Source organism: Halichoerus grypus, chromosome 5 (assembly GCF_964656455.1).
Source record: "Halichoerus grypus chromosome 5, mHalGry1.hap1.1, whole genome shotgun sequence".
Lineage (NCBI taxonomy): Eukaryota > Metazoa > Chordata > Mammalia > Carnivora > Phocidae > Halichoerus > Halichoerus grypus.
The window spans coordinates 173663675-173687861 of NC_135716.1; the positions used below are offsets into that span (position 1 = coordinate 173663675).

Sequence of the window (24187 nt, forward strand, 5' to 3'; positions counted from 1 at the left end):
CCCGGGGGCCTCCGAGCCCGGAGTGCCTCGGCGAGGGCTTCGCGGGAGGTCCCAACTCTATGGTCTGCGGGGGCGGAGCCTGCGGTCGGGTGCCTGACGGGCCGGCGGCGGGCCGACCCAGGCTCCTATCATGGCGGCGCTGGCTGCGGCTCTACGGCTCTGGCTCTGGGCTGCCCTGCTTGTCCTTGCGGCCGCGGTCTACGAAGACCAAGTGGGCAAGTTTGATTGGTACGTGCGTGTGGGGCCTGTTCGGGAAATGTATGGCTATTTTGTCAGTACCAGCCTTGTGCCTGCTACAAGGAGGACGGGGTTACAGGCAGCAGGACTGGCTGCAGAACTTGTGGGGCCCAGTGCAAAATGAAAATGTGGGACACCCCCGTTCAAAAGTTAAAGAGGTTTGAGATGGCCACAACAGAGCATTAAACGGAGCGTCAGGGGCGCTTCTAAGCCAGTCTCTGTGTGACAGGTTGCAGGTTCGCGAAACGGGCCCTGACATTCAAGCATGCTTGGGGTTCTGGTCAGAGGTCACCGTTCCTTCCTCCCCGTCAGGCCGTTTCTGTGACTGTCAGGTTTCTGATCTACTGGGTGTCGGGGGTCGACAGCCCCTCAGTGAACTCTCATTCTTCCTCGAATTGGCATCTCTTGGGTATGTGAACAGGGGCTTGGGTCTCACTACGAATCCTAAACCGAGTGCCCTTTCTCCTCTCTTTCAGCCCAACCTGGTCCTGGGCTCAGAACAGGGCCAGCAAGTCTCACATCAGCTGGAGGTGCCATTCATAGAGATGCCATTTACTCATTCACTTACTCAGTTTTCCCTCCCTCCCGCCCCCTTCCTTAAGGCCCAGCAATTAAGGTGTACTTTTGTTGGAGACTAAATTTTGGCACTTAAGGGTTGTGTGACTTGAGAAAGTGACTTATCTGCTCTGTGCCAAGGTTTCTTTATCTGTAAAATGGGCTTATTCATAGTTCATTATTACCTACAGTAGTTGTAAGGATGAATGAGATCATTCTTTTAAGTTAGCACAATGCCTGGCTCATTGAGTACAGTTAGCGTTACCCATTGTTATTTCTATTCAGAGAACAGTTTATTCTTCAGAGCCTAGCTCAGATACCTCCTCCTCTGTGAAGTCTTTTCTGTATCAGATACATTGATTCCCGTATTTGTTGCTTGCCTGTAATATGCCAACAATTGTTCTAGGTGCTGTGGATAGAGAGATAAGAAGGAGCTCAGTCTGGTGGGGCAGTTGTATATGTATGACAGTGGGATAAATGCAACGTAAGTCGTATTTTTAATGATGTGGGCAAATGCTCACAATGTAACGTGCGTATTACACATATATAGTCTATATGTTAATGTTGTATGATTCCAACTTAGTGGAATACTAGATATATATAATTCACAAATAGAAAAGTAAACAGGAGGAAATATCCTGAAACATTAAAAAGTTTATGGTGGTGGCATTTAGGCATTTTAAATCTTTAAAAATACTTTTATGTATTTTTCACATTTTCTACAATGAGCAGACATTACTTTAATTCTTCTTCTTTTTTTTTTTTAGAGAAAGAGCATGAGCGGGAAAGGGGCAAAGGGAGAGGAAGAGAGAGAGAGAGTCCTAAGCAGGCTCCATGCTCAGTGATACAGGGCTTGATCTCACGACCCTGAGATCATGACCTGAGCCGAAATCAAGAGTGGGACACTTAATTGAGGCACCTAAGCGCCCCGAGCAGGCATTACTTTTACAGTCCAGATAAAATATAACAATATTTTAAAACAGAGCATGGGAATTAGAGTCAGAAGGTCTTAGTCTTGTGTTTTATTTCTGACTGTAATTACTTGACCCCAACAGACCTTAGTTTACTTATCTGTAAAATGAGAGTAATAATTTTTCCTTTTAAAATAAAGTAATAACACTTGTCCTATGCATTTCATAGAGTGTTAAATGGATGTAGCGAGAATTAAGTATGTGAAAATACAGATAGAAATTGTCAAACATCCTCTAAGCCTGTGTCTCTACTCTCTGCTTAGTTTCTTTCCTTTTTTTTAATCAGACCAAACAATATCACAAGAGAAATTTCATATAGATGCCACGTGTGTTTAGTTTGCCAGAGATGAGAGTACTTTTTCCTTAACAGCGGTGTGCAAGCACCTCCTGTGTACTTGGTAGTGCGCCATTCAAAGCTAATTATATTCCCTTTATGCTTAGAGAAGCGTGTTGAAAGTGATGGGATATGTTCCAAGGAAAGTATGAGTAATGAATCAAGTGGATCCTGAACATGGAGTGGGCTCGAAAAGGCTGTAGAAAACAGAAGCCTGACCCAATCTGTCTCTGTAGAAACAGAAACCCAACCCAGTTTCGTTGGAAAATTTGCATGATTTTTTTTCTTCAGGGGTCAGTGAAAATAGAAGGGCAAGTTGGATTGTATGCTTGTGGATGACAGGCTTTGTGTCTCTTCCCTCATGTAATAGTCCCACTATTAATGAATACAGAGAGGACTAATGTTTGTTCCAGTAGGATTTAGGCCAGGTGTTCTTTTCGGTGGCACTTGAGATAATATGTGCTTGCATTTAGAAGTAAGGCTTGTGGGGGCACCTGGGTGGCTCCGCTGGTTAAGCATCTGCCTTCGGCTCAGGTCATGATACCAGGGTCCTGGGATTGAGCCCTGCATTGGGCTCTGCACTCAGCACGGAGTCTGCTTGTCCTTCTCCCTCTCCCCCTGCTCGCTCTTTCTGTCTTTCTCTCTCTCTCTCAAATAAATAAATAAAATCTTAAAAAAAGGGTGCCTACATGGCTCCGCTGGTTAAGCATCTGCCTTCGGCTCAGGTCATGATACCAGGGTCCTGGGATTGAGCCCTGCATTGGGCTCTGCACTCAGCATGGAGTCTGCTTGTCCCTCTCCCTCTCCCTCTCCCCCTCCCCCTGCTCGCTCTCTCTGTCTTTCTCTTTCTCTCTCAAATAAATAAATAAATAAAATCTTAAAAAAAAAAAAAGAAGTAAGACTTGTGCTGCTTATCTCTTAGGGTGTATTCTCTCTTCTTATTCCCTTGGTTTCTGACTCCGTTGCATAGAAATCTTGCTTTTGGTCAGATCTCATTGACGGACATTCCTCACATGTCCTAAGATAGGTCTTTTCCCACAGCATTTTGTGCAGGGATGATTTTGGCCCCTCACATTTCTCTGTCCTCTTCCTTAGGAGACAGCAGTATGTTGGGAAGCTCAAGTTTGCCTCCTTGGAATTTTCCCCTGGATCCAAGAAGTTGGTTGTGGCCACAGAGAAGAATGTGATTGCAGCATTAAATTCTCGAACTGGGGAGATATGTGAGTGACCTGCATAGGCCGGTTAGCTTGGGATGGAATGGCTGACCGTAGTGAATCCAGGATGGCCCATGGCTTGTGTAGTCTTCCTGGCTGCTTCCCAAGTAAGGGACATGTTGCCGAAAGATGCATCTCTTACTGGATTCTGATACTTGTTTTTCAGTTGTGTTGTTTTTGAATATCAACTATTTTCCTATAACTGGCCTTTTTAGTTTAGCCCCCCAGCCTGAGTCCAAAGAGTTCTTAAGATATTATTTCAAAATATTTTTCTATTTCTGTTTTCTACTCTGCAGTAAAGATTTGGATGCCCCCCTTAAATTACTTATGCTGCTTTTATGGATGTTTTTAGGCACGAAATTATGGAAATATAATTTACGATCACTATTTTTCTTGTGAATCATAGAGATTCTGTTAGTTTTGTCATTCATTTATAAGTTTGGGGTGGTAGAGGGTATGGGAAGTGAGGAGACTTCAGATTGGGACAGGAGTGGCTCCTCTCAAACATTCCTCCCCTCATTACCCAGTGAGTATGAAGGGATCATTGCCAGTTAGGTGTAATCCTTCTCTTCCTCGAAATAAAATTAGATACCGCAGTGCAAAGACCTCTTCGGTTCTCTCCTACCTGTCTTCTTGGATGCCTCTCTCCAGTTTATAGTAATGTCTGACTCTCGTGTCTCTCAGTGTGGCGCCATGTTGACAAGGGCACGGCAGAAGGGGCTGTGGATGCCATGCTGCTCTACGGACAAGGTAAGCGGAGTCCTGCTTGGTCTCTATTGTGGTGTTGGCTCCATCTCCCCATTCCTCGGTTCCTTCCTTTGTACCGGGTCTGCTAGGGAAAGCAGAAGGGGTGTTCCCAAAAGAAAAGGACAGGTATTGCAAATAACTTCTATTCGCATCCATACCTCAGATGTGCGGCCATTGCTCCCAGACCATCAGAGGAGGCCACAGAGCACCAGTTGGGGAGGTGACTTCACCATGGTCTTTTCTCTTCCAGATGCAATCACTGTGTCCAATGGAGGACGGATCATGCGTTCCTGGGAGACTAACATTGGGGGCCTGAACTGGGAGATTACCTTGGACAGTGGCAGGTAGAGGGCAAGAAGCTGTATTTCATCTAGGCTTGGCTCGAGGCTTTGCTAGAACACAGGTCTGCGTGGACAGCAATTCAGGATCTTAAGTTTTGTTTTGTTTTGTTTTAAGATTTTATTTATTTATTTGAGACAGAGAATGAGAGACAGAGAGCATGAGAGGGAGGAGGGTCAGAGGGAGAAGCAGACTCCCCGCTGAGCAGGGAGCCCGACGTGGGACTCGATCCCAGGACTCCAGGATCATGACCTGAGCCGAAGGCAGTAGCTTAACCAACTGAGCCACCCAGGCGCCCCCCTCCCTTTTTTTTTTTTTAAAGATTTTATTTATTTATTTGAGAGAGAGAATGAGAGACAGAGAGCATGAGAGGGAGGAGGGTCAGAGGGAGAAGCAGACTCCCAGCAATTCAGGATCTTTTGACATTTTTTTTGCACGGGCCACTGAAGAGCCAAAGAACATCAAACACCCCACGTTTTGATGCCAAGGCCATGGAACACGTGGTTACTCTGCCCGTGTTTATTGAGCACCTGTTAGGTGCAGAGCTCTGTGCTAGGTGCAATATTTATTCTTGCCCTTGAATGCTGCTCCTAATCGTACCGTGACGTGAGAACTCTGAATGTCCTAGGTATAGGAGTGTAATATAAACCTTTCAGTGTTTTAATTTTATGTTGAGAGAACAGCTTGGGCTGCCGCTACGTCTTCGCTGGGGTTGTTTCAATTATAGGGTCGTTTGCAATGGGGTACACCTCTTCTGATAGTAATTTATAACACTTGGCGCGCCCCCAGGCAGTGGGAACCCACATGTGACCGTGAGAAGGTTTCTGTTATCAAGAAACACATGGTCAGCTGGGGGAGGCAGGCACGTAGGCTGTAATGACAGCACGGGGTGAAGGATGCCGTGGTGGAGGGACAGCCTGCACGCTGGGAAGTCCTAGGGGAAGGAGGGGCTTCACGGGGCTTCAGGGAGGCAGTAGAGCAGAGTGGTAGAAAGCACAGCCTCCCAGGTCAGCTCACCAGAAGCGGAGCCGGTATGAGGATCCTGATGCGTTTGACCCCAAGGCCTGTTTTCTTACCTAGCAAGCTACAGTGGTGGTGTTCCAGATTGCTCTGGTCTGAGACCCTGGAGGTGCTGGGCAGTGCTTACCCCTGCACCTGTGCTCAGTTTCCAGGCACTTGGGCTGGTAGGCCTGCAGGAATCAGTGAGGTACATTGCAGTCCTGAAGAAGACCACTCTTGCCCTGCATCATCTCTCCAGTGGGCACCTCAAGTGGGTGGAACATCTCCCCGAAAGGTAAGGCCACCACCTTCCCACCGAGTGATGGCTGCCTTGTCCTGCTCTCTACAAGCTCCTGTTTCTCCCTGAGGGTTGAAGTGTTTGTTCTGACTCAGGCTCTCCTTATGTTGGCATCGTGTGTTGGGCTCACTAGATGTAGGCCAGCACTCAAAGGCTGTGCTCCTTCTGGCATTTCCTTTGCAGCGAGGAGAAAATTCTCAAACTGGGCACTAGAGACAGTCCAGCAAGGGGAATGGTTCCTTGCTTACGGTCATAGCACTCTGGGCTTTCTGACTTCCAGTTCAAGTCCGACTGAGCCTTTCATTCTGTTATGAATCAGAACAACTCAAGAAGAGCCCAGGGTAGGGACTGAGGGAGGTTTGAGATGGTTTCCAGAGGTCCTATTTGTGGAAGGCATTGAAGCTGGGAAGGATCAGGACAGAGGGAGGAAAGGAAAAGATTTGCTCAGACCTGTGGCCATTTTCAGGGTGTAAAAACTCAAATTCGAATGTGGCCAAGTGCATGGCACCCCTGAGCAAAGCAGGCCCAGCGGGGATTGCTGGCAGCTGCAGTGTGCCTGGCTTACCTCCAGGGGGCAGCCGTACTTAGCCAGTTGGCGCCCTATAGGTATGCCTAGCGGTGTCTCTCCTACTTTTTTTTTTTTTTTAAAGATTTTATTTATATATTTGACAGAGAGAGACACAGCGAGAGAGGGAACACAAGCAGGGGGAGTGGGAGAGGGAGAAGCAGGCTTCCCGTGGAGCAGAGAGCCCGATGCGGGGCTCGATCCCAGGACCCTGGGATCATGACCTGAGTCGAAGGCGGACGCTTAACGACTGAGCCACCCAGGCGCCCCGCCTCTCCTACTTTTTAAGGAGAGCTAGAAATCTGATTTTTACATGTAAAGTCTCAGTTCTAAATGTTGATGACTATTAAAAAAACAAAACAAAACTGGGAGCCAAACAAATCCTACTTGGGGACTGCTAGGTTGTGACTAGAGGACCCCTGAGGGTGGGCCTGTGGCTGAAGCTGTTGCTCCTTGCTTTTTTTCCCTCTCTTAGTGACAGCATCCATTACCAGATGATGTATTCCTACGGGTCTGGGGTGGTGTGGGTCCTCGGAGTTGTTCCCTTCAGCCACGTGAACATCGTCAAGTTTAATGTGGAAGATGGAGAGATTGTTCAGCAGGTACGGCTAGGCGTCTGGCTTGAGGAGCCTTGCAGATTGTGGAGGGGAATAGATGGAGCCCTTCTTTGCCTCAGGGAACCAGGGAACTTGGCAGATGCGAAAGCCATCCATGGTCCCTGATTCTGATCACTTGGAAGCTGCTTTCTCGTCATGGAGCATTTGTTTAAAGCCCTCACATTCATGCATGGTGCTCTCCTGCGGTGGCTGGAAAATTATGTAGGTTTTTTTCATTGCCTGCGAGTTTCTTAGGAGGTAATACTCTGAAATAGTGATAGGAAACCACGTATGTCAAACACGGGAGAGAAGCGGTTGTCTGAAGTATTGGGTCTTAAAAATGACCTGGTATATTTTTCCAGTGACCAGAAAGGAAACCCTGATTTTCCTCAGTTTTGGAGCTCTCAAGAAGTTGGGAGGGATGGGAGGAAGTCCTTTGGAACCAGCCATGAAGAACCTTCGAGCTTAGCCCCTGTGAGATTGGTGGGGACCTTGCTGATGAGCAGGGAGGAAGATGTAAACATTCTCACAAACCTCCCGCTACGATGTCTTTCCTGTAGGTCAGGGTGTCAACCCCCTGGCTTCAGAGTCTCACTGGAGCCTGTGGTGTGGTGGATGAGGCTGTCCTGGTGTGCCCTGACCCGAGCTCACGGTCCCTCCAGACCTTGGCCCTGGAGACAGAGTGGGAGTTGAGACAGATCCCACTGCAGGTGAGAGGTAGTGTTGCTGCTCCCTGGCCCAAGGCCTTGCCTTTGTTGCTTAGAAAAGTCTTTCTCCCAGTGACACTGCTTCCTTCCTGAGCCTTGGCAGTTGTTGGGAGAAGGTTAGGCTTCTGGCTGAACTGGTGTAGGGGAAATGGGTCACTCTTCTCTTTAGGGAGCCGGGATGGGGGCTTCTGGAGCCACATGCCAAGGCCTAGTTACTTTCACTGGCAAAGTGGGACCGAGGAAGGAGGCCTGGGATGGATTAGTGGATCAGTGACTTGCCCGAATGTAGCGCTAATCCTCTTTCTTCTTGCCCTTCAGTCTCTTGACTTAGAATTTGCAGGTGGATTCCAGCCCCGGGTCCTGCCCACACAGCCCAACCCAGTGGATCCTTCTCGGGCCCAGTTCTTCCTGCAGTTGTCCCCGAGCCACTATGCCCTGCTGCAGTACCATCACGGAGTCCTGAGTCTGCTCAAAACCTTCCCACAGGTAACCGCAGGCAGCGTGGTGCTAGGATTCGGGAGGGTCTAGCCAAGATGTGCTACTGGAAAGCCCTGCCTCTGAATCTGTAGGTGTTTGCTCTGGATCCAGACATCTCTCTGTGTGTGGTTTGAGAAGGGTTCGCTTTTGAGCAGAAACGGAATACCTTTTCTTCTGAGAGTCACAAAGGATCTTTAGAGTAAAAGTGGCGCCTTCTCTGAGTCCACAGGAGAGTGGGGATGTTAATTCAAGCTTCCCTATGGATACTAAGAACAGTATGAGATTGAGGGCCAGCGTGTGCCTGTGTTGGAGGTAGGGGAAAGGCCTGTTTTCAGCTATAGATGCCCCTGGGGCCTCCCTCTGTTCTCAGGTGCCCTGGCTGCTGTGCTTCCAAGTCAGGAGCACGTTCAGCTCCAAGGCCGAGGGACCTCCCTGTAGAGATGCTCCTCTGTGAGGCCGCTGGCTGGTGTAGGCCCCATTTAGGAACTGACACTTCGCTTTATTCCTAGGCTGCCCTCGTGAGCTTTGCCACCACTGGGGAGAAGACAGTGGCTGCAGTCGTGACTTGTCGCAGTGAAATGGTGAGTATCGAGAGTAACAGCTAGCGCTTGGGGGTTCTCCTTCCTTATGTCTCCCAGGAGCCCTGAGAACTAAAAGTCGGGGCAGTTTGAACCCAGGGGGCAGGCAGCTGTTGAGAAGTAAGTTCTCACTTGCTCTATAGCGCTTTCAGCATCAGCGGCCCCCTTGTCCCCAGGAGTGGGACCCTCATAGTACAACCCCACTTTCATCTGAGGCTGTTAGGAGCTACATAGGCTCTGCGAGCAGGAGTGAGGGGTGACGTTTGTCTTCTCCCAGGTGCTAAGATGACACAGAAGGGAGGGCTTCATTTCGGTGACTTGGGGGTGACCCTGTGGGTTAAATGTTCTCTTCTGTCTTTCTCTTTTCCCTAGCAGAAGCCTAGCGGTTCTGAAGATGGGTCACTGGGGAGCTTTGCGGAGAAGCCCAGTGCTCAGGTACGGTGTGGCATTGGGCAATGTACAGGACCTGGGCCCCAGGGAGGCTGGGAGTGGGTCTCCCGGAGTTATCAGCCTCAGATGGGGTTTGCCGCTCGCCGTAAATCATGCTTGTCTGGATCCTTTGTAGTTGGGATGTCTGAAGTAGAATCCGTAGAACCTGTTCTTAACCACTTTTTTCTCCGGCTCTGTTGTGTCTTCTGCGCCCCTGGCTCGTGTTGCTGAGCGGTGATCTGTGCGGTTGGGCTGGAGCGGAGCATGGGCCCCCGGGCGGTGCGCACCTGCTCTGTCTTCTGTCTCCTGAGCTCTTCTGAAGAGCTTTGTGATTTCCTTGCTGGGGTCCTCCTTCTCTTGGGGAAGTCTGCTGCGCTGTACTGACTTCCTTCTGAAACAAGTATCGTGCTTGTTATCCTGTTTACTTACATACCTTGTTTCTGCCTTGGGATTTAGCTTTCTTTTTTCCTTTTATTTTCCTTCGTGTATATTTCTTCTCTTGGCCTGGTCCTTCTCTAGGGTAGTTAACCCCAATTCTTGGACTTCCTTTGTGGGGCTTGGCTTTGGGGGATATCTTTATTGAGCCCTGCTGTCCGTACCCGTAGGACTCACTGACTTGCTTCAACCAGACCTACACCATTAATCTCTACTTAGTGGAGACAGGTCGGCGGCTGCTGGATACCACCATCACCTTCAGTCTGGAACAGAATGGCACTCGGCCAGAGCGGGTGAGTCGGAGCCTTTGTCTTCAGGCTCCGTCCCGGGGGCTTCTCAGCATGGGCCTCCCTTTCCTCACGGCCAGGCCTTGGGTCCTGGGTTAGGGCTCTCTGGACATGGGCTCTAGTTCTTCCTGAGTAGCTGACTTGTTATAAGGCCCCGTGAATAGTAGTTGAAGCAGGTATCATTTATTCTAAGTGGTGAGCGTGCCAGGCACTGTGCTGAGCTCTTTGTTTACGCCCTAATCAATTTAGCTCTCTCACCAGCCTTGTGAAGTGCTTATTATTGCCCTTGTTTTACAAATGAAACTGGACCTTGTGAGATCCAGGACCCTGTCCAGAGTCACAGGGCTCATAAGACGTCACCAGTGCCCCAGCCTGCACTTTCGGTCGGCGCCTACGTGGCCACTGTGCACATTTAGGGTGTTCTTCAGCCTCTCTGGGCTGTGGCTTCTTCGTCTCCAAAACGGAAGCTCTCACCTTGGCCGCCGGCTCGCTCTGTGGGGTGTGACTGGAGCACAAGGGATGACGCGGTGCCTGGGAAGCACTGAGGTTCCCCCTTGGAGAGGTCTGAGCTGCAGCCTCGCACCACTGCGCTGGCTCTGACGCATTCACGTTACCTTCTTGGGGTCTAGATAGTAAGCTGTGTTGCTTAGACAGCGAAGCACCCCGTGTCATGGGCCTTTAACAACTCCTGATGCCTTGAATTTGGGGGTCCGGTGTTCAGAGGCATTCGGATTCCAGCTGACTGCAGTGGTTGGGACTCTGCTTACAGCTCTTCGTCCAGGTGTTCTTGAAGAAGGACGACTCGGTGGGCTACCGGGCCTTGGTGCAGACAGAGGATCACCTGCTACTTTTCCTGCAGCAGCTGGGTGAGCAGACCTCACTCAGCCCATTTTTTTTAGGCTGGCCCAGATTTCTAGTCAGACTATATTTTTGGGGCCATGGATTGGCTTCTGGGAGAGATTCCAGTGGAGTGTAGGCCTGAATATTTTTTAGAGCCATATGCCATCTGCTTTTGAATAATCCCTTAGCATTCTAGGGTGGGGTCTGCTTCTCTGCCTGAGACAAGAGCTTCTGGAATCCCTGAGCCACAGAGAAGAGCCTTCAGGCGATGGGGGAGGCAGGCATGGCTTTCATAACCAGGGTTTCTGTAGCAGGGAAGGTGGTGCTGTGGGGCCGGGAGGAGTCGTTGGCGGAGGTGGTGTGCCTGGAGATGGTGGATCTGCCCCTGACGGGTGCGCAGGCCGAGCTGGAAGGAGAATTCGGCAAGAAGGCAGGTATGCACAGAGGACGCCGGGACGGCACCGTGGCTGGGGGCGCTGCTCTGGGAATGGGTCTGGTAGTTAGGCCGCAAGGGATGCTGGCTCACGGCATCCCCGGCTTCCCGGGCACAGTCTTTTTGCCCATGTGCGTGCAACTAGCTCTGTGAGCAGTTTCCAGTGCCTTCGTGGCCACGTGGTTTGGGTAACCATTCTTTTCTCTGAAAGGAGCCACTTAGGAACCCCTCTGTGGAAAGATCCTGAGGAAAAAGAGTCTTAACTTAGTAGAATCATAGCTACCACTGCCTCAGTACCTCAGATCTGCCAGGCAGATGTGTCACACCTTGTCCCCCAGGCACCAGCCACGTCTTTCTGGAGAGGTGTGACGGGGTTGATGGGGTTGTGGTAACCGGCGGTGCCCTCTGGCGCCTGCCAGTCCCAAGCCTGAGGATGGACTCGGTTCCCTCCACGCTGGTCAGTCCTGCCTCCCGCCTCTTCCTCCCGTCCCTTCACCTTGCTCCGCGCCATATGTACTGAGGGCCTCTTCTGGGCCAGGCACCCCGGTAGGCATTGCGGGTTTTCTTGAGCCGAGGATTAATTTGACTTTACTGTTTATTTCTGCTGCCCGGATCCAGCAATTCAAGGTAAAATCTGCTTCCTGCTGCCCTGTTGTTCGTTGCTTGCCCACGTGGCTAGCTTTTGGTAAATTCTTTGTTTTTCCTGGCCTGCATCAGTGAGGTACATACTGTGTGTGCATGGACCGCTGTGCCTGTGATTTGTCCTGTTTGCCCCTCACTTCTCTTCCTTGCGCTGAGGTTGCTGGGGAGTAGGATACACAAAGGCACTACTTTTTAGTAAGCACTCACCGTGGACCCCGCATGGTGTGAAGTCCTGTGTGTAGGTCATGTGGTCTTCGGACTACATGCGATTTTATACACGGGGAACCAGAGGCCAGAGGTTATGTACATTTCCGGGTCACCCAGCTAATAAGTAGTAGAGCTGGGATTTTAATCCAGGCTGCCAGACTCCAGACATCATGCTCTTTACTCATGCCGCCTTGTTCTGGTGGCCACGTTGACCCTGTGGGGGAGACTTGAGGGTGGCGTCCTCATTGACAGGGTCAGGGGTGAATGATAGCCATGGGGGTTGGTGGCACATAGGTCTGTTGGGTGTAGGTTTAATAGCGGACAGGGTGGGAGTAGAGCAGTGGGTAAGGGAAATGCCTGTCTGCAGCACACTTACCTCTGCATCCTGCACCCCCACACCCTCCCCTCATCTGGTTTTGTTGTGGCACTCTGATGCCTTCCTCTGGCCATCCTGGATGTGGGCTGTGGTGGAGACATGCTCAGCATGGCCGCGTCCTGCATGGCTGATCCCTGACCTCCTGGTCTCTTCCAAGATGCCAGGAGGTGGGGGTATTGTGAGCCAGGAAAATAGGTTTTGGAAGTTCCTGCATGGCTGTACCCGAGTGTGAGAGTGGTAGCTTCAGATAAAGGACTGCCCTTTGGGCTTGCAGCCTGGTGTGTGGATGACTTGAGTGCTCTACAGGAGTGGGAGAGACCCCTCATTAGAAGAAGCCCCTTGCTGGAAACACCTAGTCTGATGAGGGGTGAGCCTCAGTTGTGTTACCTTTTCCTTGACACCAGACGGCTTGCTGGGGATGTTCCTGAAACGCCTCTCGTCCCAGCTTATCCTACTGCAGGCGTGGACTTCCCACCTCTGGAAGATGTTTTACGACGCTCGAAAGCCCCGAAGTCAGATTAAGAATGAGATCAACATTGACACCCTAGCCAGAGATGAATTTAACCTCCAGAAGATGATGGTGATGGTGACAGCCTCGGGCAAGGTGAGAGGAACCTTCTGAGGTTCCGTGAGTGGGAAGTAAAAAGTATTTGGTGGGGGATAGCGCTGGTTCTAATTTCCAAGGATAGAATCAGTTCTTCGGTTTGTCTTTCTAGTAGTGAGCCAGTTATTTGTTTATCTTGCAGCTTTTTGGCATTGAGAGCAGCTCTGGCACCATCCTGTGGAAACAGTATCTCCCGAATGTCAAGCCAGACTCCTCCTTTAAACTGATGGTCCAGAGGACTACTGCCCATTTCCCCCATCCCCCACAGTGCACCCTCCTGGTAAAGGACAAGGTGAGGCTGTACTCCTCGGATTTGAGCCAGAGTGGGTGTGGCTTTTTAGTGTTTTGTAAGTTGAATTTCTCCTGGGCCTTTGGAATTCTGGGAGGGCTAGGGACAGGTGTTCAGGGGTTAGAGCTCTGTTTGTTCCAGCTGTTTGTCTGAGTGGAGGAAGCATCCAGGACCGAGGGGGGTTGACTCTGGAGGGGGTGTGATGTCACCAGACCTGGAACAAGCCAGCCCTCCTCCTTCCCAAACACAGGCCACTGTTAGCAGCTGAGCGGCTACTTTCTCTTTAGACGAGGGAGAGCAGGACACAAAGCTATTTATTTCTGCCTCCCAGAATTAGCTGGATTTTTGTGGATTCACTCTAGCGCCATTAGAAAGGGGCACTTTCTCTCTCTCTCCTTCTGTCCCTCCCCCTGCTTGTGCTCTCTCGCTCGCTCCCTCTCAAGTAATAAAAATAAAATCTTTTTTGAAGAAAGGGTGGGGGGCGCTGGGTGGCTCAGTCAGTTAAGCGTCTGCCTTTAGCTGAGGTCATGGTCTCAGGGCCCTGGGATCAAGCCCCACATCAGGCTCCCTGCTCAGCAGAGAGTCTGCTTCTCCCTCTCTCTCTGCCCCTCCCCCTGCTTGTGCTCTTTTGCTGTCTCTCAAATAATAAAAATAAAATCTTTAAAAAAAAGAAAGGGCACTTTCTAGGCTTGGTAGGCACCGCTGGAATGGCTGCCCGGGGTTAGTGAATCGGTACTTGACCATTTTTTTTTTTTTTAAATAATATTTTATTTATTTATTTGAAAGAGAGACAGCAAGAGCGAGAGACGGAACACAAGCAGGGGGAGTGGGAGAGGGAGAAGCAGGCTTCCCGCTGAGCAGGGAGCCCAAAGCGGGGCTCAATCCCAGGACCCTGGGATCTTGACCTGAGCCGAAGGCAGATGCTGAACAACTGAGCCACCCAGGCGCCCCGGTACTTGACCGTTTTGTTTGTTCCTCAGCGTGTCCAGTACTTGGGTAGCTTTGGAGCCACAGGGGCAATTTGACCGTTTCCCTTCTGACACATTAGCCTCGGTTCACCTTCAGGCAAAACTATTTTGCGCAAATAGGGAATCCACACAGAGGGGTCCCGGGAATCTGTCACAGTTGAGCTGAAGTCCCAGCTCTCCAGATTTACCCTTAGCACTTGCGTCCTTTCCCTGCTGCTGGAGTCTGACAGTTTGCTTGTCCGTGTCAGGAGACGGGAATGAGTTCTCTGTATGTCTTCAATCCCATCTTTGGCAAGTGGAGTCAGGTGGTTCCCCCACTGCTGAAGCGGCCCATCTTGCAGTCTTTGCTTCTCCCCATCATGGATCAAGACTATGCCAAGGTGCTGCTGTTGATCGATGATGAGTATAAGGTATGAGACTTGAGAGTGGCTGGAGAGCGCCTGGGGGGGTCGGGTGTGGGGAGGGTGGTCCAGCAGCAGTTCATGGCCAGAGCTGGAGCTCTGCAGTCAGCACGTGTGTGGGCTTGAAGGGCATCTTCCTACAGCTGTGGAAACTCAGGCTCTTAGCAAAAGTAGATTTAAGCCCTATTTGGGTTCAGTGGACTTTAATTCTTTTAAGATTGACTTTTATTCTTAAGGTTTTTTGATGGCGAACTGTAATAAATCTTGAGCAACTGTGCACAGAGCACCCTTTTCTTTTAACACTTTCCTCGGGCTTTCTGGGGTTTTCAAGGTCACGGCGTTCCCAGCCACTCGGAATGTCTTGCGACAGCTACATGAGCTCGCCCCTTCCATCTTTTTCTATTTGGTGGATGCGGAACAGGGACGGCTATGTGGATATCGACTTCGAAAGGTAGGGAAGGCACCTCTTGGCAGGACCTTCCATGGGAGGGGTATAAATGTTTCCTGACTACTTGGCTAAGAAGTGGATTATACTATTCATTCTGTTGTAAATGTAGATCACTATAGTCCTGATGTCTGATTCGTAGTTCTTTTCATATTGAGCAGCAGCTACATGGCAGGCAAGGTTCTAGGTACTGTGAAGAGAGTAGTGCCCAATAGATGACATTTCTGCCCCATGGATTTTTTTTTTTTTAAGATTTATTTATTTCAGATTGAGGGAAAGAGAGCACGTGAGCGATGGGAGGGGCAGAGGGAGAGGGAGGAGGAGAGAATCCTTAAGCAGACTCCTTGCTAAGCTTGGAGCGCGACATGGGGCTCAGTCCCAGGACCCTGAGATCATGACCTGAGCTGAAATCAAGAGCCCGCTGCTTAACCAACTGAGCCACCCAGGCACTGCCCCCGTGGAGTTTTTATTCCCTGTTCCTTTTCTATAGCAGAGAGAAGGGACGTTGTTGTCCATTCTTGAGAGGGTGGGAGGTGGGAATGGGGATTAAGTAATGAGTTGTACTTTCTGTATGAAGATGATGTTATTGACCCATTCTTGATAGAATGAGTGCTTTGAATCTTATTTTTAGAAATGGGATTGATTTGCTCTAATGCTGATGTACTTGAGTCTAGCATTAGCAAACAGTGATAGACGCTGGCCCTGAGGGCCAGCTCTGAGGTTCACAGGGGGCTGGCCTTCCTGCAGACGGGAGGGCTCTGTGGCGTGTACTCACCAGAGGCCCTGCGTCCTGTCCCTCAGGGCCTTTTGAGAGACAATGCAGCATAGAGCTTAAGAGCTTGGACCCAGCTACCTGAGTGTGAAGCCAAGCTCTATCACTTATTAACTTCGTGACCTTGGGCCCATGACTTCTCTGGCCCTCTGTTTTCTTTTCTTTCTTTTTTTTTTTTTTTGGCCCTTTGTTTTCTTGCCTATAAAATAAGATGATAGAGGACCTACACCGTAAGGTTGTCGTGAAGAGTCAGGGAGTTAACATGTGTAAATCACATGAAGCAATGCCTGGCAAATGGCAAATGCCATCTAAGTTTTAGCTGTTGTTGTCTTAAAAATGCAGTGTCCTTTCTTGATATTTTGTAACAGCTGACCTTTCCAGGAACAGCATGGGAGATAGTCTCCCCAGAAAACACGTTCTTTACCCTTGTGGGTGAAAAAAAATTGTCCCTTCAAGTTGAAAGAAGAGATGGCTCTTTGTGGATAGAGGGGAGCAAGCTCCTGGGTGTCATGATCAGTGGAGTCCTGAGGACATGGGAAGAAACAGTGGCCAAGGGAAGACAAAGGACACAAAGCTCCACATATACACAGTATGGATGGATAATAACGTATTTAACCATGGGGCGCCTGGGTGGCTCTGTCCGTTAAATGTCCTACTCTTGGTTTTGGCTCAGGTCATGATCTCAGGGTCATGAGATTGAGCTCTGCATTGGGCTCCATGTTCAGTGTGTGGAGTCTGCTTGAGATTCTTTCTCCCTCTCTGCCCCTGCAGCTCATGTGTGCTCGCATGCTCTCTCTCTCTCAAACAAATAAATTTTTTAAAGAATAATGTATTTAACCATGAAACTTTGTGAATTGGTTTTCTTTGACTATAAAGAACATTTCCTATAATGTCTCAAGGTCCCTGCCAGCTTAGTAATTTACTGCTGGCCTCAGATACAGGAATCGTAGCTATTAGTAGTAAGTGGTAAACTTTCCTTGGATATTTCCTACTCAGATAAACAATGAGATACCACGGAACATTCCTCTCTTTTCTTACTAGCTCTAGTATCTTGCCTAATCAAACTGAGAGTTCTAAAACGTCTGCACAAACTAGATCCTTATTGCTATTTTCCTAGGAGCTCTGATTTCTGTTTCTTTGGGCACGAAGGCCCCAAATAAAGGAGTGTGGGATGTATCCAGCTACAGCTGTCACAGGTCTAAGTGTGCCCTCCAGATTATAAGTGCTGGCTCTCTTGCCCTGGCCCTAGGATCTAACCACTGAGCTGAGTTGGGAGCTGACTATTCCCACAGAAGTGCAACGCATCGTCAAGGTGAAGGGAAAGCGCAGCAGTGAGCACGTTCACTCCCAGGGCCGCGTGATGGGGGACCGCAGCGTGCTCTATAAGGTATGGTTCTGCAGTCAGGTGCCAAGCAGAAGGGCAAGGGTTTGGATTCGGGCTCTAGGATTTGGTAGCTACTTGATCTTGAGTGAGACATTTCATTCCTTTGAGCCTTAATTTATTGTCTGTCAAATGAGTATAACGTGCCCTCCTCGTAGGGTTGTTGTGATGATCATATGACGCTCACGCGTAGCATAGTACCTGGCCTAAGGCTGCCACCCAGTAGATGTTAGCTCTTACTGTTAGTGATAGTGCTGATAGAACTTTCTGGGGTTAAGCCTTCGTTGATCCATTAGAAACTCTATCTCTGTGATCCAACGCTCGTTAGTGGTGAAGGAGGGAGACAGAGAGGTGGCTAGTGGGCTGCAAGATGTTGGGAGAGAAGGCAGTCTTGTAGTGGTGCGTGGTCATCCGTGACACCCTCTGCAGAGTGTGGGCTGAGTTGGAGGAGATGTGATAGAGCAGGGTAGCACGGCCAAGGCAGCTGACGGGGAGGCTGCTTCAAGGGCGTGGGGCAGTGCCGCGGGCTGCCGGCCGGCTGGACTGTCTGGGTACAGACCTGGCTCTGCCCCACACTGGCAGCTCATCATGGGTCATTTGTCGCAGGATTGCTTTGAAGATTAATGATAACAGGTAACTTGGTTAGAACAGTGCCATCTGCGTAGTTAACATTATTGGTGCTCTTGATTTGAAATCTTTAGTGATGGATGCCTTCCATGCTGCAGTCAGTTTGACTTATTCACAATGGCCAAAATAATACAAATTCTAAAGTACATTTGATTGTACTAGAAAAAGTATGTTCTTTATGTAATTTTACCTTTATGAGTTAAAATTTACTAAGAGTACTTGTGTTTTTCTATGTTGAAAAACATAGAGTAGGCTTTTTTGGATTCATATTCATCACACATTTTTTAGTTTAGTTTTTTTTTATTCAATAAGCTTTTTTTTGTTTTGGCGTAATTTTAGATTTACAGGAAAGCTGCAAAGACGGTGCATTGAATTTGCATGTATGCATTACCTGGTTTCCCGTGGTGGGGCTGTGGTACATCTGTCTGAACTAAGAAACCAGCATCAGTACAAGACTGTTAACTAAACTCCAGACTTTCTCAGGGTTTCACCAGTTTTCCCACTAAGGTCCCTTTCTGCCTCAGGCCCAGCCCCGGGCCCCACACTTCACGGATGTGCTACGTTTCTCTAAGTCTCCTCTGTCCTGTTTAGTCTTTCATGACCTTGATAGATTTGAAGAGTACTAGACGTATTTTGTAGACAATTTTGGTTTGTCTGCTGTTTTTCTCATGGTTAGACTGTGGTTGCAGGTTTAAAAGGAATACCACAGAGGGGAAGCTGTACTTTTTTTGGTGGGGGGGAGGTTACTAGTGGGATGTCAGGCACTCTTTTAGACTCTGGGATACATCAGTGAACAAAATAGACAAAATTGAGGCTGTCACTGTATTCAGGAGATGCCAAAAAGAAAATAAATAGATAAACGTACAGCATATCAAAGGGTGACTAGTTCTATAGAAGAACAACACCGAGAAGAGGGGAGGGGAAGCCAGGATTGGAAGGGGTGCAATTTAAAATAGGGAGGTTAAGAAGGGTCTCAGTGAGATAGTGCCACCTCAGGAAGGTGAAAGGATAGTGCGTGAAATCAGGGGAAGAGCTTTCTGGACAGGAAGGCTGGAGTGGACCTGGAGTGTTCCAGAAACAGCAAGGGGGACAGTATGACTAGAGTGGGGTGAGCGGGGAGAGTCCAGGTTGCTGAGGTCGGAGGGTGGTGGGACGTATCACGGCCACCACTCTTGCCTTGATGTTGAGTGAGCTAGAGTGCCGGTGGGAAGTTGGGAGCATGGGGAGGCCTACGGGGAGCAGGCTTTAGGCAGAGGCAGGGCAGGTTTCCCTTTGGGATATATCAGGTTTGAGGTGGGACATTTAAGAAGAGATACTGAGATGGCAGCCTGTTAGAGTCTGGAGTTCAGGGACGGTATAGCGTGGGTATGTAACCTTGGCCATTGCCAGCACCCCTGGTTGGTGTGACCACAAGAGCGAGTGTAGACAATGTCCAGGAGACTGCGGAGATGAGGAGCCTGCAGAATAGACTGAGGAGGAGGGGCCAGTGGGGTGGAGGAAAACCGGGGGCCATGTGTCCTGAATGCCAGGTGGAGAAAGTGGTTTTTTTTTTTTTTTAAAGATTTTATTTATTTATTAGAGAGCGAGCACAAGCAGGGGGAACGGCAGGCAGAGGGAGAGGGAGATGCAGGCTCCCCGCTGAGCAGGGAGCCCGATGCGGGGCCCAATCCCAGGACCCCGGGATCATGACCTGAGCCGAAGGCAGACGCTTATCCCAGTGAGCCACCCAGGAGCCCTGAGAAAGTGTTTTGAGGAGGGGCAATCACCTGTGTCACCTTGTACTAGCAGGTCAGGTGAGACGAGGACTGAGACTCGTCTGTTGGTTTAGGGGTGGGGCGGGGGGCACCAGGGCAGAGAACCAGCATTGCCAGAGCAGTGGCTTAGCTCAGTGAGTGGGCAGGTTGGATTGTATCTTGAGTTAACCATTTGCTGCGTCTGCGGCGTGAGCAAGTTGCTTTACGACCTGCAGCCTTTCCTCACCTACCGCCTGTGGATGACCAAAGCTCCGTTGCGAGGTTGTTTGTGGGAGTCCATGAGGTGACGTGGGCAGAGCACCGGGCGTGGCACGCGGCACCCGGGGGACTCTAACCGAGGGCGGTGATGACGAGCTCCGAGGACAAGCTCTTCTAGCCAGGAAGCCCGATTCCTCCGCCGGGCCAGCGGGCTCCAGGTCTGCCTCTCCGCCCAGGGCTCACAGCACAGCGGAGCTCGTGATTGGCCGTCGTGGTGCTGAAGGCGCTCTTCTCTCCTTCTCCCAGAGCCTGAACCCCAACCTGCTGGCCGTGGTGACGGAGAGCACAGACGTCCACCATGAGCGCACCTTCATTGGCATCTTCCTCGTCGATGGCGTCACCGGGCGCATCATCCACTCCTCCGTGCAGAGGAAAGCCAAGGGCCCCGTCCACATTGTACACTCAGAGAACTGGGTGGTGGTAAGAGTGGCAGATGTGCGGTGTCAGTCCCAGGTTCACGACCCAGCCAAGACCCGTGTCTCAAATCCCTTCCTTGCCTCTTGTTCCAGAAACTAGTGGCCTCTTTGTGTTTCTGTAGGATCCAAACCCCTGGATGGCAGTTGAGGTGCTGGTTAGGGGGCTCGGCTCAGGAATTAGACCACCTCGGGCTCACGGCAGCCCCTCCCTTTCCCAACTGTGCGACCTTGAAGTGGTTATTGAGCTCTCTGTGTTGCATCACTCGTGAGGGAGGGCTAGGAGAGTGGCCTCTGGTCTGGGTTGGAACAACCCATGATAAGCACTTAGACCTTTGCTATTGTTATTCTGACTTCTAAGTATCTTGAGAACTCCTTTGTCTTAGGGTGAACTTTGGGTAAAGCTAGATAAAACTACCCTGAAAGTTAGTAAACTTGGTAGCAAGGAAGAAAACTGGGGTGCTGGGTGGTTTCTTTCCTTCCTGGACGTGTAGCTCATGCACGGAAAGAAAGGTGCCTCCCCGCGGCATGCCCCTTTCCAGCCGAGGTGGCAGCTAAGTCCGCAGCGGCCGCCCCTTTCTGCAGTACCAGTACTGGAACTCCAAGGCCCGGCGCAACGAGTTTACCGCGCTGGAGCTCTACGAGGGCACCGAGCAGTACAACGCCACCGCCTTCAGCTCCCTGGACCGCCCCCAGCTGCCCCAGGTCCTCCAGCAGTCCTACATCTTCCCCTCCTCCATCAGCGCCATGGAAGCCACCATCACCGAGCGGGGCATCACCAGCCGGCACCTGCTTAGTGAGTGACCAGGGGAGGGTCTTCAGGGTGACAGGCTCCGTAGGGTGCCACACTGAAGGACACAGCTGCAGGTGCATTGCCGGCACAATCCTGTTTTGACCACTAGGGGAGGCTAGCGAGGTGGGCTTAATTTCAGCAGGAAAAGATCTTTAGTCCAGCTTTGCTGCCTGTAAGAGATGGACACGACTCTCATTTCTTCCCTTTTTGTTTGTTTGGGAGAGAGTGCATGTGCGCAAGATGGGGGGCGGTGGGGAGAGGGGCAAAGGGAGAGGGACAGAGAATCTTAAGCAGCCTCCCCGCTGAGCGGAGCCGCACATGGGCTCGATCCCATGACCCGGCTTGTTTCTCTGCAGTTGGGCTGCCTTCCGGAGCAATTCTTTCCCTTCCTAAGGCCTTGTTGGATCCCCGCCGTCCCGAGATCCCAACAGAACAAAGCAGGTGAGACACTTGCAGGTGGTACTGAAGGCTCTGACCCTAAGGAATGTGACCTGTTGATGAAGTTTGGTCCTCAGCCTGCTGTGTGCTGTCTTGCTGTGCTGCGGGCTGGGGCCAGGGTTGGGAACAAGTCTGATGAAAACCTCTCCCTTCGTGGAGCTTAACATGCTGTTGGGGGAATGAGATGGATGCCACATAAGATAAGCAAGAGAAATGATACCACGATAGGTATTTGTAAATGCTACGGAGAAAAAACTAAGAAGGGCCCGGGGCTCTGGAGGGGTGGGAGGGTATGAGGGGGTGTAACTTGAGAGGGTGGCCTGGGAATGCCCCTCTGGGAAGGTGACTGTGGAGTGAAGACTTGGAGGTGGTCAGAAGCCAGCCTGTGGCTGTCTGGGGGAGGACTTCCCAGGCAGGGGAGAGCCGTGCCCGTGCCCTGAGACCGTGGCTGGCGAGCCAGAGGCAGGGAGGAGGGCACACTGGCTGCAGCAGCTGGTGGGGGTGGGGAGACGTGAGGAAATGAGGGCGCTAATGGGGCTGGGTCATGGGGGGAAGCCAGTAGCTTGTCACAGCATTCAGTTTTGTATTGCCAGCCGTCATTTGCATATTTTCTCACCTCTGTCCCGAATTCTGTTCACTTAGGGGTGTGGGGAACTGAGTAGTGTGGGGAGAGAGCAGATCTGTGTTTGCACAGGAGGAAAGGGGGAGTGTGGTTTGGAGAGCAGGGCGGCTGAAGCTGGGGAGCACGTGGGGTGAGCCCAGGGTTTTCCGAGGAGCGTGGACCGAGGTACTCTGAGCCAAGAGCAGGAATTGGCCTATTGGTTCCACGTGCGGGTTTTAGAATGGCCCTGACTTCCTCCTCTAGTGTGAAATACTGGCTATCATTAGATTTAGAACAGGGTAGGAATCCAGATCTACCCTCTACACAGGTTTCTTTCTTGTAGCCCTTGCTAACATTCAGCTGCTAAATTTTTAACTACCTGATACAAGTAGACCTTGAAAGAAGATTTGAGGCTAGATATGTGGCCTGGAAAACTCCCGGGACTCAGAAAGGGCAGCCAAGAGATCCCCTTGCCGCAGTTTGGAATGCCGGTCCTGGCTGGTGTTTTGCAGGGAGGAGAACCTGATCCCGTATTCCCCAGATGTGCAGATACACGCAGAGCGATTCATTAACTACAACCAGACGGTTTCTCGAATGCGAGGTATCTACACAGCTCCCTCAGGCCTGGAGTCCACTTGTTTGGTGAGTAGAGCCCCCAGCCAGCATGTGCAGCAGCTGCTCTTGGGTTCGCGCTCGGGAAGCAGCTGAGGATTCCGTTTCCTTTCTGACCACAGTGTGAGGTCGCGGTGGACCACTGGCTACCTCTCTTACGCACTTCTCGTTGCCTCTGCCTTCCAGGTTGTGGCCTATGGTTTGGACATTTACCAAACTCGAGTCTACCCATCCAAGCAGTTTGACGTCCTGAAGGATGACTATGACTACGTGCTGATCAGCAGTGTCCTCTTTGGCCTGGTGTTTGCCACCATGATCACCAAGAGGCTGGCACAGGTGAAGCTCCTGAATCGGGCCTGGCGGTAAGGACGCAGGACCCCACTGCCGGAGAGCAGTGAGCTCGGGGCAGTGAGGGTCAAGACGGGGAGCTCCAGCTGCGGTGTGACGGGTCAGGCGAGGACGGGTGTCAGGTGCTCAGCTGAGTCGGAAGAAGCTGGACTCTCGTGGAGACTCCTCTCGGGACAGGTCTGCCGCAGCGTCGGTTACGGAGGGAGGCTGGACTCTCTGCCGGGAATCTCAAAGCATGTCGATGGACTTGCCCTCAAAGTCTGAAGGCCATCGCCCTGTTTGCTTCCTTTGCCCATCCATGAATGTTGTTGTTTCTTTACTAAGTCCCCCGGCAGATTTTTCTCTTTTGTGAGGCCTGCTTCAGTTGATTTAGGTTTGCCTTTTGTGTTTCCCAGCTTATCTAGAAATCTTTCTGACTGTTTCCCTGCCTCGTGCTTCAAAGTCAGGAGGGAACTCTTATTGATAACTCCACCTCATAGGTGCTTTTGCTCTTTCACGTCTGGGAGAAAGAAGATAACATGCTTAGTTGAGGCTTAAAGACAGATCCAGCCTCTCATGGCATGAAAATTTACTTTAAGCCTCTAGTTTGGAGGTTCTCATTCATCAGGTGGGGCCACCCAGTTCTTGCTGCAGTTTATCACAAGTCAGGTGCATCATAGTTTTCTGGTTTGTCAGTCATTGCCCACGCTTTGCACCTAAGGTGTGTCCGAGCCGAGGCCACCTTAATACTACTGAATTGACTAAACCTGCAAGAGATTTTAAGGGAGGAGAGACTACCCGTTTCACGGTACCTCCTAACCTCTCAGTTCACCCTCAGGCTGGTCTAGTCCTTTTCTGGCCTAGTTAGAGCCAGCCGTCTTGTTTAAGAACTCATTATTTATTTTTTACTTTTAGATGTAAATTTATGAGTGCATCACCACATTTCTACTAAACTGAGATTTTAAATGTTAATGCTGTAACCTTCGCAACTTTAAAAGAGGGGAGGGCTGGATGGGGGTAGGAAACTGACGTGTTGTGGATGAAGCATTGCCGAGTGGCTGGGTTGTTGTCTCTGTGACAAATGGAAAAAGTCCTAAAAGTTTCCTTTGTGCCCAGATCTGGGGAATGATGGTGTTTTTCTTTCCTGTGAAGGATGAAATGTGCAGAGGAGACCATCTCTAGCATTGTGGGGAGAGCGTTTCGATCAGGTGTCTGAATAAAGCAGATGATGAATGGCA

The 24187-nt window shown here is 50.5% G+C and overlaps 1 protein-coding gene across 3 annotated transcripts; it reads left to right on the forward strand.

Annotated features, from left to right (window-relative positions):
• The first annotated feature begins 18 nt into the window (after window positions 1–18).
• On the forward strand, window positions 19–24187 carry EMC1 (ER membrane protein complex subunit 1). Of its 3 annotated transcripts, none has more exons than XM_036115542.2 (23): window positions 19–228; window positions 3193–3317; window positions 3996–4061; window positions 4309–4402; window positions 5563–5691; window positions 6735–6861; window positions 7416–7565; window positions 7881–8048; window positions 8549–8620; window positions 8990–9052; window positions 9652–9774; window positions 10538–10634; window positions 10923–11042; window positions 12671–12870; window positions 13013–13162; window positions 14376–14537; window positions 14860–14979; window positions 16995–17132; window positions 20012–20185; window positions 20764–20974; window positions 21328–21412; window positions 22523–22652; window positions 22809–24187. In XM_036115542.2, the coding sequence occupies exons 1-23, from the start codon at window positions 131–133 to the stop codon at window positions 22986–22988; spliced, it is 2982 nt and encodes a 993-aa protein (XP_035971435.2). In that variant the 5' UTR covers window positions 19–130; the 3' UTR covers window positions 22989–24187. The 3 variants fall into 3 exon arrangements, with proteins under 3 accessions (XP_035971435.2, XP_035971433.2, XP_035971434.2); XM_036115540.2 differs by having other exon boundaries at window positions 21–228; window positions 10920–11042; XM_036115541.2 differs by having other exon boundaries at window positions 21–228; window positions 8993–9052; window positions 10920–11042.

Coding starts and splice junctions, on each gene's coding strand:
- EMC1 (XM_036115540.2), top strand. CDS start 131: ATGGCGGCGCTGGCTGCGGCTCTACGGCTCTGGCTCTGGGCTGCCCTG. Junction 8,621..8,989: donor TGACTTGTCGCAGTGAAATG/GTGAGTATCGAG, acceptor TCTTTTCCCTAG/CAGAAGCCTAGCGGTTCTGA. Junction 21,413..22,522: donor ATCCCAACAGAACAAAGCAG/GTGAGACACTTG, acceptor GGTGTTTTGCAG/GGAGGAGAACCTGATCCCGT.